We start from the raw sequence: 17,545 nt of genomic DNA, 5'->3' as shown, positions 1-17,545 counted from the left end.
CAGCCATGGCAGCCCCTAGGTCCACTGGCCTTTCTGACCATTCCAGCTGGTTCCAGGGTTATATCCCCAGCACCATCCCTTCCTCTGGCCTCATCTACCTCCCTGCTCTTTTCTTGCAGAAATGTCCACCGAGGGGAGTAAGTACATTAATAAAGAAATTAAAAATGCTCTCAAGGAGGTGAAACAGATAAAGACCCTAATAGAACAAACCAACGAAGAGCGCAAATCATTGCTTGGCTCCTTAGAGGAGGCCAAGAAGAAGAAAGAGGTAAGAAGAGCCCGGTGACCCCCCCCCCCCCGCCCTTGATCCACTGTGCTGGAGGGAGGGAGGGGCCATTGCTCCTGAATGCCCTGCCAGGTTACTATGGTGACCCGCAGGCCTTCTCCGGTTGTGTCAGCTGATACTGGGGCTGTGGTTAACAAATAGGGAAGGTTTATTTGCTTTTGAAAGCTTCAAGCAGTGAGATCTTGGATCTGGTTTTGTTACAAGCCTGGCCCAGGGCCTGCCGCCCAGATTCACTTCAGTAGATTTTTCTAAACCCAGACTATGTGCAAGCTCCAAGGCAGGCTTTGGGTAGGATCTGTCACTGTCACAGGTTAGGAGAGGGATGGCACCCTACCTTCAGGAAGCTTATCTAGTAGGGGCAATACCTTTGGGGGTACAGCAGGCACATGCTGTATTGCCCAAGTCTCTGTAGAGTTCTGGACTACTTCGTAAAGAGACACCTAGGTCCAATGGTGTCTCTTTACGAAGAGACACCACTGGACCTAGGTGTCTCTTTACGAACATACAAAGCTAAAACACTATAATTCAATAAGCAGCTTATTTAAAAAGTCAGTAGTGTCCTTCAGGGTCTCCTCAAAGCCTATTCCCACTGCCACCCTACCCCTAATGACAGAGATACTGAGATGGGGCCCCCTGCCACCTTCATGATCCCTAATGCATAGAGTAAAAGCATTATAAAGACTCAGAAAAGTTGTGCGGTAAAGGAAGCACGTGTAACTTCATTTAATCCAAGTGTTTTCCAAATCGAATTGACCATGGAATCCATTTATTTTTTTCCTGATCGCTCGTAGCACAGTTCCATGGAAACCACTTAAGGAAATGTTGGCCTGGGTGCAGCTCTAACTTTCTTTGAAACTTAGTGCCTTTCTTGGCATCAGTATTAGTTCTCGTCCCACTATGAGAAACCTAGAGCCCGTGTAGAAGTGGCAAGTCTTGTTCTTGAATTTTTGCGCCTCTCATTGGAGTTTGATATTTGACAATCCAGGTTCTATGATAAAGCATATCAAGTTTGGAAAAAGGCTCCATGACTTCTTAGTTGAGGAATATGCGAACCAGAAAGAAAGGAATTGAGCAGCAGAGTTGATGCCTGTGAATTGGCCCAGTAGGAGGCATGGTGGCCTTCCCCATCTTGGACGAGGCGGGCAGGGGACACAGAGCAGGAGAAGATCTCACATATTCAGATATTCATAGTGTAGCTTTGCTTTGGGGTATGGATGGTCTACTTAATTCTTTGAAGAGTAATACACTCATTTATCAAGATTTTAATATAGAAAAGCAGAAGTTTTTCCATAACCCTTTTACCTAAGGACAATTCACTTAACATTTGATCTATTTCTTACTACATTTTCTCCTCTGTACCTTTTGGACAGTGGTTATACTCAAACTCATGAATTTTTAACATGAAAAATGCTTATTATAATATTTAAAACTTATTACAAACCTCCCCCGGAATGCTGTCCTATCGACCTTTTGTAGGTACCACAGTTTCCTTAACTTGTCCCCTAGTTTTGAGCATTGGGGTTGATTCCAGTATTTTTGTTGCCACACATGAATATTGTAACAGATATCTTCAAGCATATGGATTTTTCCTTTATTGCAGGAATTCCTTGGGATAGATTCTTGTAGAATTACTGGATCAAATGTCATGGTCATCTTGGAGAGTTTTGGTAGTAGTGGTGACTTTAATTTCGGAAGCTTACCTATTCCCGTGGCATGCCGGGGACCATGGTTGCAATAGAGAAATAAGATTCAGGGAAGCTTTGAAAGATGACATTTAAATTCCAGAAGTTGAGACTAGAAAGTGGGGTATTCGCGAGAGGGAAGTCCTGGGGTAAAGACTGTAAGTGCAGCATCAGAGAAAGGAGCTGTCCAGATGGGCTCTAATGGCTGGAAAGGACTAAGGAGCAGTTGGATCTTGAAGACGAGAGGAGGTTTAAAGCCAGATGGGGAGGGAATTCCAGGTGGGCAGATGCGGGAACATGTGAGCCAGAGCAGGGGTGGAAATAAGCACCCCATGTGGCCAGGTTGGGCCAGGGGGCCAGCACCACTGTGCCTGCTTGGGGAAGGGGAAGCCGTGGTTTCTGTTGCTAACCCAGCCTGGGTCCTCCTGTAGGATGCCCTGAATGACACCAAGGATTCTGAAACAAAACTGAAGGCATCCCAGGGGGTGTGCAATGAGACCATGACGGCCCTCTGGGAGGAGTGTAAGCCTTGCCTGAAACAGACCTGCATGAAGTTCTACGCGCGTGTCTGCAGAAGCGGCTCGGGACTGGTTGGCCAACAGGTGACAAGGGGCCCCGCTTCTTCAGCACAGCCTGGGCTCTGGTTGGGCAGTGAGGAGAACTGAATATGCTTCTTTGATTCTGCACCCAATTCCAAGTGTGGGGATTTCCCCATCAAGCATTTCTCCCGCACCAGATGGGTGTCCTGCAGTTGAACTCAGCTCTGACTCTGTCTACCCAGAGACAGCGTCGGACCCCATGGGCTCAGGGCTCAGTCCCACAGGACGCCTCCTCATCCCCACCCCCAACTTCAGCCGCTGATCACAAGTCCAGGTGGTCACCTGTGTTTCTGATGGACTGGCTGTAGATTAGAGGTTCCCATGACCGCCTCCTTGGGTTCAATTAATTTGCTAGAGGAGCTCATAGAACTCGTAGAAACATTTTACATACTAGATTATTGGTGTGTTATAAAAGGTTATAACTCAGAAACAGCCAGATGGAAGAGATGCCCAGAGGGAGGGATGGGGAAGGGATGGGGAACTTCCATGCCCTCTTCGAGTTCAACAGTCTCCTGCATCTCATTGGCCCATGTGTTCATCAACCCAGAAGCTCCCCAAGCCCATCCTTCTGGGTTTAATGGAGGCATCATTACATAGGTACGATTGATTAAATCATTGACCATTGGTCATTGATTCAAGGTCCAGCCCCTCTCCCCTCCTTGGAAATCAGAGGGGTGGGGCTGAAAGTTCCAACCCTCTAATCCTAGGGTTGGCTCCCCTGGCGACCAGCCCCCATCCCTAGGTGCTTTCCGAAAAGTCACCTCACTAACACAACAAAAGACACCTTTATTGCTCTTATCACAGGAAATTCCAAGGGCTTTAGGACCTCTTTGTCAAGGACCAGACCAAATATATATTTTCTTATGATAAATCACAATATCACAGCTTCATTTCACATGCCGGATGCAATTGATTAGTTCTGGCTGCATTTGGGCCCAGAGTGCTGTGATCAATTGGTAATGTCTGCTATGAGTGCAGTAATGTGGAGTCATGAAAAGCACCTGTGCCAGGTATTTGCCATCTTCGAAGACTCTCATTCAACAATTATTAGCTGCCTAACGTAACACATGGCTCCACAGTCTGGCAGAGCCCTGCATCCACTTAAACAGAAGGAATTAAGAATTTTTAGTACCCTATTATTGATCCTCCCTCCCCTGCGGGCCTTGCTCAGCTAGGGCTCATGAATTTTGCCCTTTCCAGGAGTCCCATCAGTTGGCCCTTGGCTGAGCAGCCTTGGGGATCACCAGTGGCCAAAGAGGACGGCAGACTAGTCTCATGTGACGGGCCCTGTGACTCTCTCAGCCTCGCAGGTCTTCCTAAACTCTTCCCCTCGGGGTCGGTAGAATGGAAAGGCACTGACCTGGACAGTTCAGAGATGGGGAGCCCGTCCCAGCCTGGCCTTCTGCCGCCTGCTGTGACTCTGAGTTGCCCCGGGTGCAGGCAGGAGGGGCTGGGCCTGGCCCGTCTTGACAAGGCGGAAGCACCCCTGACTGTCCCCTGTCTCCTGTCACAGATCGAGGAGTTCCTGAACCAGAGCTCCCCCTTCTACTTGTGGATCAACGGTGACCGCATCGACTCCCTGCTGGAGAACGACAGGCAGCAGGGCCACGTGATGGACGCCATGGAGGACAGCTTCAGCCGTGCATCCAGCATCATGGATGAGCTCTTCCAGGACCGGTTCTTTCCCCGGAAGTTCCAGGACACTCAATACTACTCGCCCTTTGGCTCGTTCCCAAGGGGATCGCTCTTCTTCAATCCCAAGTCCCGCTTCGCCCGGAATGTCATGCCTTTCCCCTTGATGGAACCCCTGAACTTCCATGACGTGTTTCAGCCCTTCTTTGACATGATCCACCAGGCCCAGCAGGCCATGGATGCCCACATGCATAGAATTCCCTACCATTTCCCGATGGCAGAATTCCCAGGAGGTTAGAAGGATGGGATGGGAACTCACAGTTCATTGAGATGCTAACCTGTTAGATGCTCAGAACTGTGGCCGGGGCTTGGCGTGTGTCATCTGAATTCCACCCCCAGAAACCTGGGGAGGGTGCTCTCATCCTGGTTTGATGGGGAGAAAAGTATGACAGGATGGTAAAGGAGCAGGTCCAAGGGTTCGCAGCTGATAAACTGGGAGCCGGTCAAATCTAGCCCTGCAGGATTCGGAATCTGTTCTTTCAGTGTACCAAGCCCCTTCCAGCAACTGGAGGACATGACATTGACTATTTCCTCTAGAGAGCTAGACCCCTTTGTCTTGGAAACTCAGGTGGCTTTATGTGGACGCCATGCATATATTGGCGACAAATTATATAATCAGCTCATGGTACAGTTAAGAAAGCTGTTTGTGGCTGTAACCTTAGGGTCTGGTAGAGAATGGGCACACAATGAATATATTTTGAATGAAGGAACTCTAACATGGACACGAGAAGCCAAAACTTTCAGAAGGGATTTCCTTCATTGAACCAATAGATACTCGTTGGCCACCCCCATCTCCTAAATGCTACAGTTTAACTGGCACTGGGCTGTGGCTTGAAACGGATTGGAAACACAGGAGGGTATTGACTTGAACAAGGAGTTTACTGCATATCCATAAAGGGGGGCTCCCTGTGTTATAAGGAGGTTCTAAGGTGGATCCTATTCCTGCCTTCAAGGTGCTTGCTGTCTGGCCTGGGGAGAGAAATGAGCCAGACAGAATGCAGAGCAGAACGGGTTATGATGCCAAAGAGAAGTACGAGCAGGCAGGAGATGTGCCAGCAGGTGGGGATGGTGGGGGAGGGGGCCGAACCCAGCTCAGGGGGCCCTGGTGGTCCCGCTGCAGGGAGCCCCGATCCGAGCCTGTGTCTGCAGGCAAACAACCAGAGTCCAACCTGCTCTGCCCGCAGAACCATGTCAAAGGGCCAGACAGTAGTGTGGAAGGGCTCTGGGAGATCGCGGTGGTCCATCTCTGTGTCGCTCTGTCTGACTTTCCCTTGTGTGTTTCCAGAAAACAGCAGTGACCGCACCGTGTGCAAGGAAATCCGCCACAACTCCACGGGATGCCTGAAGATGAAGGACCAGTGTGAAAAGTGCCAGGAGATCTTGTCCATGGGTGAGTCGGGGGGCCCCGTGGTCTCTTGTGTCCTCGGGTCTCCATCACCTCACTAGGGCGGCTTTTATGGGCTCAGACGGATGGGAGTTCAAATGCCAGTTCTGCTGCCTTCCAGCTGTGACTCTGGGTTGGGGAGTCCTTTGCCTGGCTCTGCTTGGGTCCCCATCTGGGGTCGCGGGTTAAGATGAGGGGCTGTCCCTGAAGTCAGGAGACAGAATACAAGGTGCTTATCACAGGATCCAGCTCACGGTCAGCAGGCCGACGGTGGCAGGAGCTGCCGTGCTTTTCCAAAGAGCTGCCATCCTTTGACTTCCCCCGGTTTGTCTGTTCCCAAGGGCCAAACCTGGTACACGTCCTCATGTTTTGCTGCAGACAGTCAGAGTTTAGGCAGTGTGGATTCTGTTAAACAAACTCTTCCCATGTGTGTGTTACTAAACAGCTTTGTAAGCACTTTTAAAACATTTACTCTTTTCCCTGGAATAACCGGGGTGGCTACAGTTCTCATCCCTGGCTTACAGAGCAGGAAACTCAGTCAGAGAAGGTTTGGTGACCTGCCCAAGATTACACGACGCCCTGGGGGCGTTTGTGACGTGTGTTCCCAACCAGCGCTGCTGTGTTCTCCACCCTGAACACGTGGGTCTCTCCTAGTGGTACCCTAGCTTCCCGGCAACTTTACCTTTGGTAGGTTGGTCCCTGAGGCAGAGGAAATACCTCCCTTCCACTGTTTCCTTCGGTTTTATCAGGGGGGCTAAATTCTTCTTACTTGGAAATAGCACCTATAAAAGCCGCGAAACGTTTCCTGGCCCACAACAATCTATGCTCGGAAAAAGTTCATTGTTTCCCTTGTACCCGGCGGATCGATCTTAGGCTTTGCTCTTAATACTTTTTGGGTTTGCCCGGGCAGGCCTTCAGAGTCTAGTTAAATATTCCTAGTCTCATTGCTGTGATTTTAGAAGCTACTGCAAACGAAATACAAGTGCTGTAAGAGGCTGATCTATGAAGAAGCGAGAGGTGAGTACACAACCTCCTGGGTTTATCCCATAAAATACCGTGATTAGAAGAGTGTAAATCACACCGTGAGAAAGTCACGTTAGGGCCAGAAGAAGAGACCTACAGATCCCCAAGCTCAGATTGGTGCCCCTGGCCCTGATCTTAATGTTCACTGATCACAGCTTCCTGAAACAGTGGTTTTCTTTTCTACATTGAGGAAGACTTATGACATTCTTATCTAAGGTGCTTGCAGCCATTTGAGCATGTGCTGCCCGGGACCTCCAGACTGGAATTTCACAACTTCGATACTACTGGCATTTTAGACCAGATCCTTCTTTGTGGCAGGCTGTCCTGTGCACTGTGGGATGTTTAGCAGCATCCCTGGCCTTGACCCGCTGGAGGCCAGTAGCCTCCCACCCTCACCCAAGTTGTGACACCAAAAAGGTTTTCAGACCTTGTCAAATATCCCTGGGGACAGCACCGTCCCAGGTGAGAGCCACTGCTCTAGACTGCTACCCAGTTCTCCATGACTGTCCTTATTTTCAATGATTCCCTGGTAAGAAGAGTTACGTTTCGTCATTATATATCTTTTTCAACCCAGTTTATTGTTAATAATCCTATGTCTTGCCCCACCTGACATTTATTTTAGTAGAAATCATTACAGCCACCATGGTGAAGTGTGCAAAGAACTCCCCCTTTCCCCTGACTTGCTTGGGTTTGATGTGCTCTTTTGGGGATATTTTTCAAAAATCAAGGGAGAGAAAAACAGTAGTTTTGAGAGAGAGAGAGAGAGTGGGTAGTTTCCAGCTCTTATCCACCTGACAACCTGCAGTGGGCACTTGGTGACCAAAAGCAATGAACTTCCCTGCTCTCTGGTGAGCTTGGCGACCAGCCATGGTGGGCAGGTGGGCAAGCCCGGATGCCCAACCCCAGGCTACTGTGCTCTGTGGCCCGAGGGTCCTGACCGGCTCTTCTGCTACCCAGGCTCTTGGGGCCAGAATTTCCAACTCTATAGATATAGGCAAGCTTGGAGAATTTTCCAGAGCCATAGACTCAGAGTAGGAAGAGCCCAAGTTGAGGAGTTAAAGCCCAGGGTTCAACATCCTGCCCTCGCAAATCGTTCATCCTATGACTTTAGGCAAATGATTTACCGCTCTGGTCCTCAGTTTCATTATTGATAATACTTAACGTCAGAATACATCTGACTATTAGAGATCACGGCTATCCAGAGCGCTTGGTGGTGCCTGGTACATAGCAGGTACCATGCAAATGGCAGCTACAAGTAACATCCACCGTTTCCTGAAATGACTAATGGAGGGAGGAGGGCAGTGAGGTCTGAGAACGTGGAGTCCTGAGGTCCGTGCTTCTTGAGGTATGGGCAGTGCCCCTCATTGCTGGTCCCTAAGGAGGCAGGGTCTTGCACCCAAAGAGAAATCAGTGATGTCACTGAGACAGTTTAGTCCAGCTGACATTGTCTCCCAGAGCCAGACTTTCTCAATGAAGGCTGCGCGTGCTGACTTACATTCCGGGCGAGCCGTCTGTTTTGTCTTGGGCTGCTAACGAACGCTTGGTGGACTGGAGCTTGGAGTAGCTCTGCCTTAGCTCTGCCTTAGGTCCTGGCTGCGTGAACTGGTTGCCATTTGTTTTCATCCCTTTTTAGCTCTTCCTTCACGTTTCTGTCGTTTGTCTTTTTTTTTTTTTTTTTTTTTTTATCTCCGGGCAGACTGTTCAGCCAACGACTCCTCTCAGCTGCAGCTTCGCCAGCAGCTGAACATGTCCCTGCAGCTGGCGGAGAAGTTCAGCAAGCTTTATGACCAGCTGCTCCAGTCCTACCAGCAGAAGATGCTGAACACGTCATCCCTGCTGAAGCAGCTGAACGAGCAGTTCACCTGGGTGTCCCAGCTGGCCAACCTCACGCACAGTGACAGCCAGCACTATCTCCAGGTCTCCACGGTGAGTCTATCCTGGCCACATGCTGAAGCTGGGCTCAAGGTGTTGTCTGGAGCTCATGTGATCCTGCCCCAGGGCTGAAATGGGGTGAAGACGTTCAAGAGGGCTTGTCTGCTTTTCACTGAGCATTTGTCCTATGGCAGGAAACAAAAACCTCAGGTCCAGTGGTGTGTGGAAACCTCATCATTCAGCGACGTGGAATGTCATGAACCCATTTTACAGATGAGGAAACTGAGAGGTTCAACAGCTTACCCAGGTCTCCTATCTGGAGGGTGATCACCTGGGTGTGTGTTTGAACCTGCCTGCCCGGCTGCAGAGCTATTGCTCTTTCTGGGGAGCTGCCTTGCTGCCCTGTCCTGCCTAGGATGGGCTCATGAATTGGCCCATCGTTCTCCTCCAGTGATAAGAAGCTTCCCTCTAGCGCTGGGAACCTTTTGTTTTTCTTTCCCTGATTCCTCTTCTACCACTGCGTGGCCAGTGGCTATTCAAAGGAAACATGTTTTACTCGGTGGGGCTCCCCCGGGTTGGTCCTTCGTGAATGATATTTACACCCACAAACGAGGGTCTCTGAATTAGGGCATTTCTGTTCACCAAGTTGTATAGATGTCGAGGTCAGTAAAAAGCAAAGGGGTCCACTGATCTGAATTAAGCCTGACTTCAGGTGCCAAATGAGTCCGTGTTGATTGACCGTTCTTTCCGCCCTCTCCTGACTTCTCTCCTTTTAGGTGAATTCCCACAGTTCCGACCCCAGCGTTCCCTCCGGCCTCACTAAGGTGGTCGTGCAGCTCTTTGATTCCTACCCCTTCCCTGTGATGGTCCCACAAGAAGTCTCCAATCCTAAGTTTATGGAGACCGTGGCAGAGAAAGCGCTACAGCAATACCGCCAGAAGAGCCGGTGAGTGTGCGAGCCTCACCTGCGGTCCCTCTGGGCCCAGCAGGTCCCTGGGGACTGAGAAAAGGGCAGAGGACCTGGCCTGGGAATTGCTGCTCCGGCAGCCACAGCGCAGGCAGGAAGCCACGAAGTTACTGGGAATTTTCTCCTTCCTTTGGACGATGTTTCTTCTGGGTTGATAAGAATTGGAGTGTTGGTTGCTGCCTCTCCGTGAATATCAGGCCTCAACTTCCCCTCCCCGCCTTCTTTTTCAGGGAGGAGTGAGACGTGAACGTTGCTTTTCCAAGTATGGGGGTGTCTGCGTCCAGCTGCCCCCGCCATGAGCCACAGTCCCCTCTAGAGAGCTCTGCACGTCACCAGCTGATCAGGCCCTGGGCTCGAGGCCCTCCTGACCGCACCCAGCTTCTCCCTCTGGATTTGCACTGTAATGCCTGCATTTGCTGATCACGGGAAGAACTTCCCCGCGTGCCACTAACTCAATAAACCGCCTTGTAATCTGAATGCTCTGCTGTGTCCTCTTTATGCTATTTTTGTTTGGGTTTTTTTTTTTTTTAATCTCCCACACACCTTCATTTGGGTGTGGAAGAAAAAAGGAGAAAAGAAAAAGCAATGGCTAAGATGGTATATTCTCATAGAGTTGAGAATAAAAGGAGTGGGACAGTGAAGTTGACCCAGTTCAAAGATTTCTTGCTTTTAGGAAGAGAGATGTTCCCTATAGCCAGCTAAAAATACGTTTCTGAAAACTGAATCTTTTCCATTCCATTATAAAGCAGATACATATTCTGATGGGGGGGGGTGATACCCTGAAGGAATACATTGAAAATTAGCGTGCAGAAGGGGTAAAAATAAGGCATACCAGTTATTTCCATACATAATTGATATTTTCCTTATGGAAAAAGTAGTCCCCCCCAAAACAAAACGAGGTAATTTTCTTTTAGTTGTAAGAGCCTAGAATCCCTGAGGCACCTTCTTGACTGTGGCATTGATTGGCCACTGTCTGCCTATACAACCTTTATATCTTTCCCTCAACCCCAGGAATTTCTCCTCTGCCTGGGTTTCTCGTGATGACTATTCACCCCTCACTCTGAAACGTAGCTGGCCTGCAGGACCCTACGTTGCCAGCAGGTGGCAGTGACTCACTGCGGTACTTCACATTAAGAAGCCTCTCCATTTATGAATCTTCTCTACAGAATTCTGTTCATCAAATACACTTCAAATGGAAATAAAAGCCAACTGGATGCATCCCAGGTTTGTAGCAAAGGCCACATGTAAATTAAAAGCTTAAAATATTCTTAGTTTACCATTCCTTGTTTCTCCTTTCTAAGTTATCAGCAACCCTGCCACACAAGCAACAAACTCTATGGCTTAGTATATGTCCACAGAAGCTAGTACTTTAGTATTGCTACCAAGGAAGTTCAGAGTAAAGTCAGGGTGATTCACTTAAAGATATACCATAACCTTAATTAGGGTTATGGTTCAGAAGGCATTTGCTAAAATGACCATAATTGTAAATTATATATTACATAATTGTCACAGCTTATGTTTCAAAAATTATTTTCTGTTTTCCATTATGTTGCTGGATGCTGGCAGTCATGACACCAAGTTGTTGCTTCTTTTCTACACAACCTCCTTTAAACTCTCTTAGACCTGCCCCTTAAAATTCAGAGGCTAAAGCTGACTCGGTTTCACTGGGACCCCCTTTCCCCCCGCTTCCTTCTTTGCAGAGTGGCCTGGTTTGAGGGTCCGTGGACGTCCCTCCATCCCCAACGGAAGTTCCAGCCTGAGGCCCCAGAAAGTCCGAGGCAGGAAATGAGATGTTGGTTTCTGGCTTCTAGGATCCTTGCAGCAGAATGGGAGCAGGGCTTGATGTTCTGAGAAGAGAGGGCTTGTCCCCTGCCTGGCAAGGGGAGTGGTACAAATCCACTGTCAGCCTCTATGTTGACACTTGACAGCCTTCTGCCAGAAAATTGTAATTAGATACCATCTCTGATGAGGTGCAACGACCCCAGAGTTGTGCCGTGTGCAGCTTGGGCAACTGTAACCAGCAGCCCTGGGCCAACCACAGTGCTCTAACGCCTGGGCCAATTGCTTTGTGTAATCCCATCGGGTCCCTGCAGTTCCCCACAGGGCAGGGGTTATTTCCTCCCTGCACAGCACAAAGGCTTCCAGGAGTAGCCTTCATTAGAGAAGTGCCCTGTAACAGGAAGGCCTAGAGGGGAGAAGACCCCACCCCAGTTCCTTGTGGCCCACAGAGACTACAGGAGGGGACCCCGGCTTGCAGCCCTGCACTGTGAAGGGGTGGGGAATAGGGGAGCCGTGGGAGCCCGGAAGCCCCCCCAGAGTGCGCCGAGCAGAGCTCGCCACCTAGTGGTGAGGGTGGGCTGGACAGGGGCCACTTGGCTAGGGCTTCCCTTCCCCCAAAGGCCTCCAATTAGTCTCCTTTAGGCATCACCTCCCCTGGGGTTACAAGGTCACAGAGTCACAGTTGACGGGATTGGAGGCAAATGCTCACCACGGAAGAGAAACTTTGTCCCACCCCAAGGGCGCGGGAGGCTTAGACTGCTGGCAGGGGCCTAAGGAGGACACAAGCACCAAGTTCAAGGCTGGCCCAAGGACGCCGTCCACTTGTCTAGGAGGAGAAGAGACCACTCGGTAGTAGCAGCCGGGTCAACAGACCAAGCAAGACCCCGCCTCACCTCAGAGGAGCTTGCCCAGGAGCGAGGACGCCGGGGTCCAGCGTGGGACCACGCCCCCTCCCTGCTCTGCTCAGAACGGGAGGAGGGCAGCCTGTGCGCCCCTCACCTCCTCCAACCCTCCTCCCCTGATGCGGGAGGCAAAGAGTTTTGCTTTGGATGGGAGGGTGACGTTCCATAGAAAACTTTGGATCGTTTTAGTAAGCGTGACCTTTTCAGGAAGAGAAAATCCAATCTGCATGAGCTGTTAAGTGATGGGAACAGCGGTCAGAGTGAATCAAATTGTTTCACGTTTGTGCCTCCAAAGCAATCGAAACTCCACCGTAAACAGATTCCCGGAGTCACATCCACAGCTGAGCATGAGGTGCAGACAGGAAGTGGATGGGGGAGAGGTCACTGGGAGTGCGGGTGTAGACATAATAAGGACCATGTATCTGCAGTCATGCAGAATTGGGATCAAACCCAGGTCTGATTCTGGGGTCCATGGGGCCCTCGCTGTCCAGGCTCCCACCTTAGGATCCTCTCTAGATCCAGCATGTGCCCGGGGTTTTCTCGCTGTGACAGGATAGCTTGGCAAACCCAGGAAGTATGAAATGGATCTAAAGAGAGCTTGAGAGGGACTCGGGTCTGCAGGATTTATTAATAGAACTGATGATTACCAAATCAGTCAATATGATAGCAAGTGAATGCCAGGCCAAGTGGAACAATTTAGGAGGTTAATAATGAACTCTCTGTTTGCCTCTGGGATATCTCAACCCCTCGGTCAGAATCCTCCCGGAGGATGACACTGCACAGGTTGGGGTGGGGTGACGGCCGTTGGTCCAGCGCCTCCCGCCCTGCGCCCACCATTCTGAGGCCTCGGTCAACAGTTGCCTCCAGCCAGGTCAAGTCCACTCCAAGGTTGGGGAAGGGGACTCACTCAGGCTAGGAGAGGGAATGGAGACAGTCGGCACTTTACTTGCCCTCATCTGTTTGTTGCCTCCAGCACCAAAGGAGTAAAGATAGCGACCTTCAGCTGGGACCAGACGTTCTCCTACAACGTTCTCTTGATATTCAGACCCTTCGGAGACCAATTCAATAAAAACGAGCACCTGACCCAGGCTGACCGCCACACAGGCACATCACGGTGGTGTGGGTGACGGGTGGACCACTTACTCCAGCCTCACATCCATAAAGAGGCTTTTGCCCTCTGTGGGAAGGGCTTCGTGCACAGGTATAAAATCACAGAGATGCACCCACAGTACCGAAGGAAGGCGTTCATTCCCCAGATTCAAGCCTGCGACCCCTCCCCAGCCCACCTGCCCAGAGTGCACAAGGTATCATTCTTTTTTTTTTTTTTAATTAAAAAAAAATTTTTTTTGGCCGTGCCCTGCATCATGGGGGTATCTTAGTTCCCTGACCAAGGATGGAACCCCTGCCCCCTGCAGTGGCATCTCGGAGTCTTAACCCCTGGACAGACCTCCAGGGAAGTCCCAAGGTATCATTTTTTAAAAGAGCAATTATCTGGAGCCTAGTGTAACATTCTCTCACGCTGTGTGTGTAAAAACATCCATTTGTGGATGTCAAAACTTAAAACAAACCACAATTTTGATAACTCTTTTTGGGAACTTTCTAGAAATGCCTGGGCCGCTCTTGACCCTGCCACATGGGGAAAGAAACTCAGGATAGAAACGAACATAAGCCAGGCTTGGGTATTTAGTGCAGCTTCACTCAGACACTGCCTTGTGTTTTTTCCCCCTTCGTTCACGGGTTCCTCACGGAACTATTTTTCGTAGTTATTCTTCGTAGCTATTTTTCCAGCTTCCACTGCCCCATCCTTGGAATAACTCCTGCCTTGGCCTCATTTTAGTGACTGGAGACCTATAGGTAAGATCTTCCTAGTAGCGGACCCAGAGACACCCCTTCTAACTGTGAAACCTACCTTTGTGGAGAGATCTCTTCCCTCTCGGTACTGCCCCTCCTCCAGGGCGTCCCTGGGGTTTTCTCCCTTCTCTGAGGCTTTCCTGGTCGCTTTAGAGTTTGGGACTAGCCAGCTTCATGCCTGTAGGTCAGAGGGGGACGCTTTGCCCCGCCTGCGCCCGCACCTCGAAGGATCCCGACAGCTGCACCAGGGGGCGGCATGAATCCCTGTTCCGGGGCTGACAGCGGATGCGGACCTTGAGAGAAGGACCAGAGTTGCGCTCTGGCTCCACTGATGGCTGGGCTTCGCTGCCCTCTCTCCCTCCAGTCAGGTGACCCACCCACCTCCCCGTATCTGTCCTCTGGGCCCAGCCCCTGCTGGTGGCCAAGTTGACTCTGCAGATTTGGGGTTATCCCCATGCAGAGACGCCTACAATTGAAGTGAGGGGGCATCTGGCTTGGCTTTTAAATGTCCCACATCTTTGCATTTGGGGAGGCTTTCTGAGCGGTGGTGCATCCTTCTGGGACCCTCAGAGCTCACCCCGAGCCCTCCCGTTCTCAGCGGTGAATTTGTGGGGTGCTGGGGCCAGGCGGCCGCCCTGAGGGGAGGAGATGTCCGGAGTTCACTCACTCTGCTTGATGAGATTTATACAGTTCCTTCTAGCTGGTGACCACTCACCCCAAATTCAACTCTGAGAGCCGCTCACGGCCCAACAGCTCTGATGCTGTACTATGGTTTAGTTTCACACTGGCCCAGGGGGACCGCCTTCCTCATCCTTCCAGCCGATTCCTTAGCTGACGCTGGCAATCACTGTTCACTGTTAGAAGTACAGGCTCTGAGCCTCAGCACCCACGATTTTTCTAGTCCTCTGAGATGAAGAGAGTGTGTGCCACTGGGGCTCATGCTACCAGAGGCTTGGACCTGAGGGCATTGCTGGGAGAGACGAGAAGCCAGTCAGTGGGAACCTGGACCAGCAGTGGCCAGGAGGAGGCGAGGCAGGAGAGAAAAGTGGATCTGGATTTGCAATGCCTTCAGAAGCCCGATTTATGGCTTCAGTACACAGTGGGTATCAAAAGGACTCTGCAAGGAGAATTTTTTTGGGGGGGAGGATGACCTTCAGGCATCAAAAGATCTCAAATCAAAAAAAGAGTAAATTATATTCATCAAAAGCCTGATCCAGAAAGGGAACCTGGGTTCTCTGGTAATTAGAACGTCTATTTCCAGAACATTCTTTGGCCTCAGCATTCCAGGAACTGAAGTTTTACTGAACCTCAGGGTTTGGGACTTAAGCCATTGCACCGTGTGTTCCTTAATGTCTGTACTTCTCCGCCTGGGGTAGATGTTAGGTGCCATAAAAGCACACAACAAACATGGCACTCCTGCCTTGAGTGGAAATGTCGTTTAAAGATTTGGAAAATAGAACATTACTCAAAAGTTTAAAACACAATTACAAAATGAAATAGAATGCAAAATTCATAGATTTTAAAAATTAAATTCCAGCTATTGAAAATATAGGGCTTCAGGATGTACTTTGGTTTACTGGCACTGCCTTTCCTAACTTGCTATGTGACATTGGACAAGTATCCTCACCTCTCTGAGCCTCTGTTTCCTCATCTGTAGAACATGGGGGAGACTCGGACTCTGCCGTTTCACAAGCCTCAGGATTTAGCCTGCCATGCTTTTGTTTGTATTAACTTCACCAATCCATCTCTTTCCTTATGTATCAGTCAGGGTCCTCCAGAGAAATAGAACCAACGTGTAGGTTTGTGTCAGACTGATTTCAAGGAGTTGGCTCAAGCCTGAAATCTGTAGGGCAGACGCACAGGCTGGAAACTCAGCCAGGAGCTCTTGAGACAGAACTTATTCTCCCAGAAACCTCAAGTTTTTGTTTTTAAGGCCTTTCAGTTGATTGTATGAGGCCCACGTACATTTTTTTTTTTTTTTTTTTTGTGGTATGCGGGCCTCTCACTGCTGTGGCCTCTCCCGTTGGCGGAACACAGGCTCCGGACGCGCAGGCTCAGCGGCCATGGCTCACGGGCCCAGCCGCTCCGCAGCACGTGGGATCTTCCCGGACCGGGGCACGAACCCGTGTCCCCTGCATCGGCAGGCGGACTCTCAACCACTGCGCCACCAGGGAAGCCCCCACGTACATTTTTGAGGGTAATTTCCTTTGGTTAAAGTCAACTCATGGTAGATGTTAAGTGTATCCACAAAATACCTCTTTCAGAGCAACACCTAAGTCGGTGTTTGATGAAACAGTTCAGACTGTAGCCCAGTGAGCTGACACGTACCTACTGCCCACACCTGGTGGCGGTGAGTGGGGCTGGTTTCATGGGGGCTTGGCCTGTGCAGTGCTCAGAAGGACCCATGCTTGTTTCAATGCTCTGCTTCACCCTCCTGAAATTCTCTTTTTTTTAGTTCAAGTATCGTTGCCCTCATGAAATTCTTAATCGCTTTGTGCTGGGCCCTGTGAATTACACAGCTGGTCCTGCTGAAGCGGTAGTTCTTACCCTGGAGGCCGTGGACTTAGGTCTTGAGCCAGCCTCTCTGGGGAAGTTGAGTCCAAGTGGACTGGCCAGGTCTCTGTGGCTGTACCATTTCCCTGACACTTCATTACACACTCCCTGGTATTGCTATTTAACATCCTATGCACATTAGTCTTGTTTCCCTGAATTCGAATATAAATTTCTTTACTTTTATTGGGGTAAAAATATATATAACATAAAATGTACCATTTAAACCATTTTTCAGTGTACAGTTCAGTGGCATTAAGTACATTCACTTTATGGTGAAACCATCACTACCATCCGTCCCCGGAATTTTTCATCTTCCCCAACTGAAACCCTGTACCAGTTAAACACTTATTTCCTATTCTCCCTTCCTCCCAGCCCCTGGCACCCACTGTTCTACCTTCTGTCTCTGTGAATCTGACTACTGTAGGTACCTCATGTAATTGGAATTGTACAGCATTTGTCTTTTGGGGACTGTCTTATTTCACATAGCAGAATATTCTCAAGGCTCATTAATTGTAGCATATATCAAAGTTTCCTTCCTTCTTAAGGCTGAGTAATAGTCCATTGTATGTATATTCCACAGTTTATTTATGCAGTCGTCCACCAGTGGACATTTGGGTTGCTTCTACGTTTTGGCAACTGTGAATAATGCTGCTATGGACATGGGTGTGCAAATATCTGTTTTGAGTCCCTGCTTCCAGTTCTTCTGGGTATGTGCCCAGAAGTGGAATTGCTGGATCATGTGGTAATTCTATGTTTAGCTTTCTGAGGAACTTCCATACCATTTTCCACGGCAGCTGCACCATTTCATTACATTTCCACCAGCAATGCACAAGGATTCCAATTTCTCCATGTGCTCGACAGCACTTGTTATTTTCTGTTGTTATTATTGTTTTGATAATAGTGATCCTAATGGGTGTAAAGTGATATCTCATGGGGATTTCATTTTCATTTCCCT

The 17,545-nt window shown here is 49.6% G+C and overlaps 1 protein-coding gene across 3 annotated transcripts in view; it reads left to right on the top strand.

Moving 5' to 3' along the window:
- The window catches only part of CLU (clusterin), a 33,075-nt gene extending 23,093 nt beyond the window's left edge, over nt 1-9,982 (top strand). For all 3 annotated transcript variants that reach the window (XM_082616166.1, XM_082616165.1, XM_082616164.1), the window contains 7 exons: nt 120-268; nt 2,400-2,570; nt 4,081-4,492; nt 5,545-5,649; nt 8,363-8,592; nt 9,315-9,484; nt 9,736-9,982. In XM_082616166.1, coding sequence (XP_082472292.1) covers nt 120-268; nt 2,400-2,570; nt 4,081-4,492; nt 5,545-5,649; nt 8,363-8,592; nt 9,315-9,484; nt 9,736-9,745 — 1,247 coding nt within the window. In that variant the 3' untranslated portion in view covers nt 9,746-9,982. The remainder of the gene's footprint in view (nt 1-119; nt 269-2,399; nt 2,571-4,080; nt 4,493-5,544; nt 5,650-8,362; nt 8,593-9,314; nt 9,485-9,735) is intronic.
- The last annotated feature ends 7,563 nt before the right edge of the window (nt 9,983-17,545 follow it).

Source organism: Mesoplodon mirus (assembly GCF_964341445.2).
Source record: "Mesoplodon mirus genome assembly, chromosome: 1".
NCBI classification, from domain to species: domain Eukaryota; kingdom Metazoa; phylum Chordata; class Mammalia; order Artiodactyla; family Ziphiidae; genus Mesoplodon; species Mesoplodon mirus.
The sequence above is the reverse complement of the archived record's forward strand: the minus strand, read 5'-3'. Positions and strand labels throughout refer to the sequence as shown.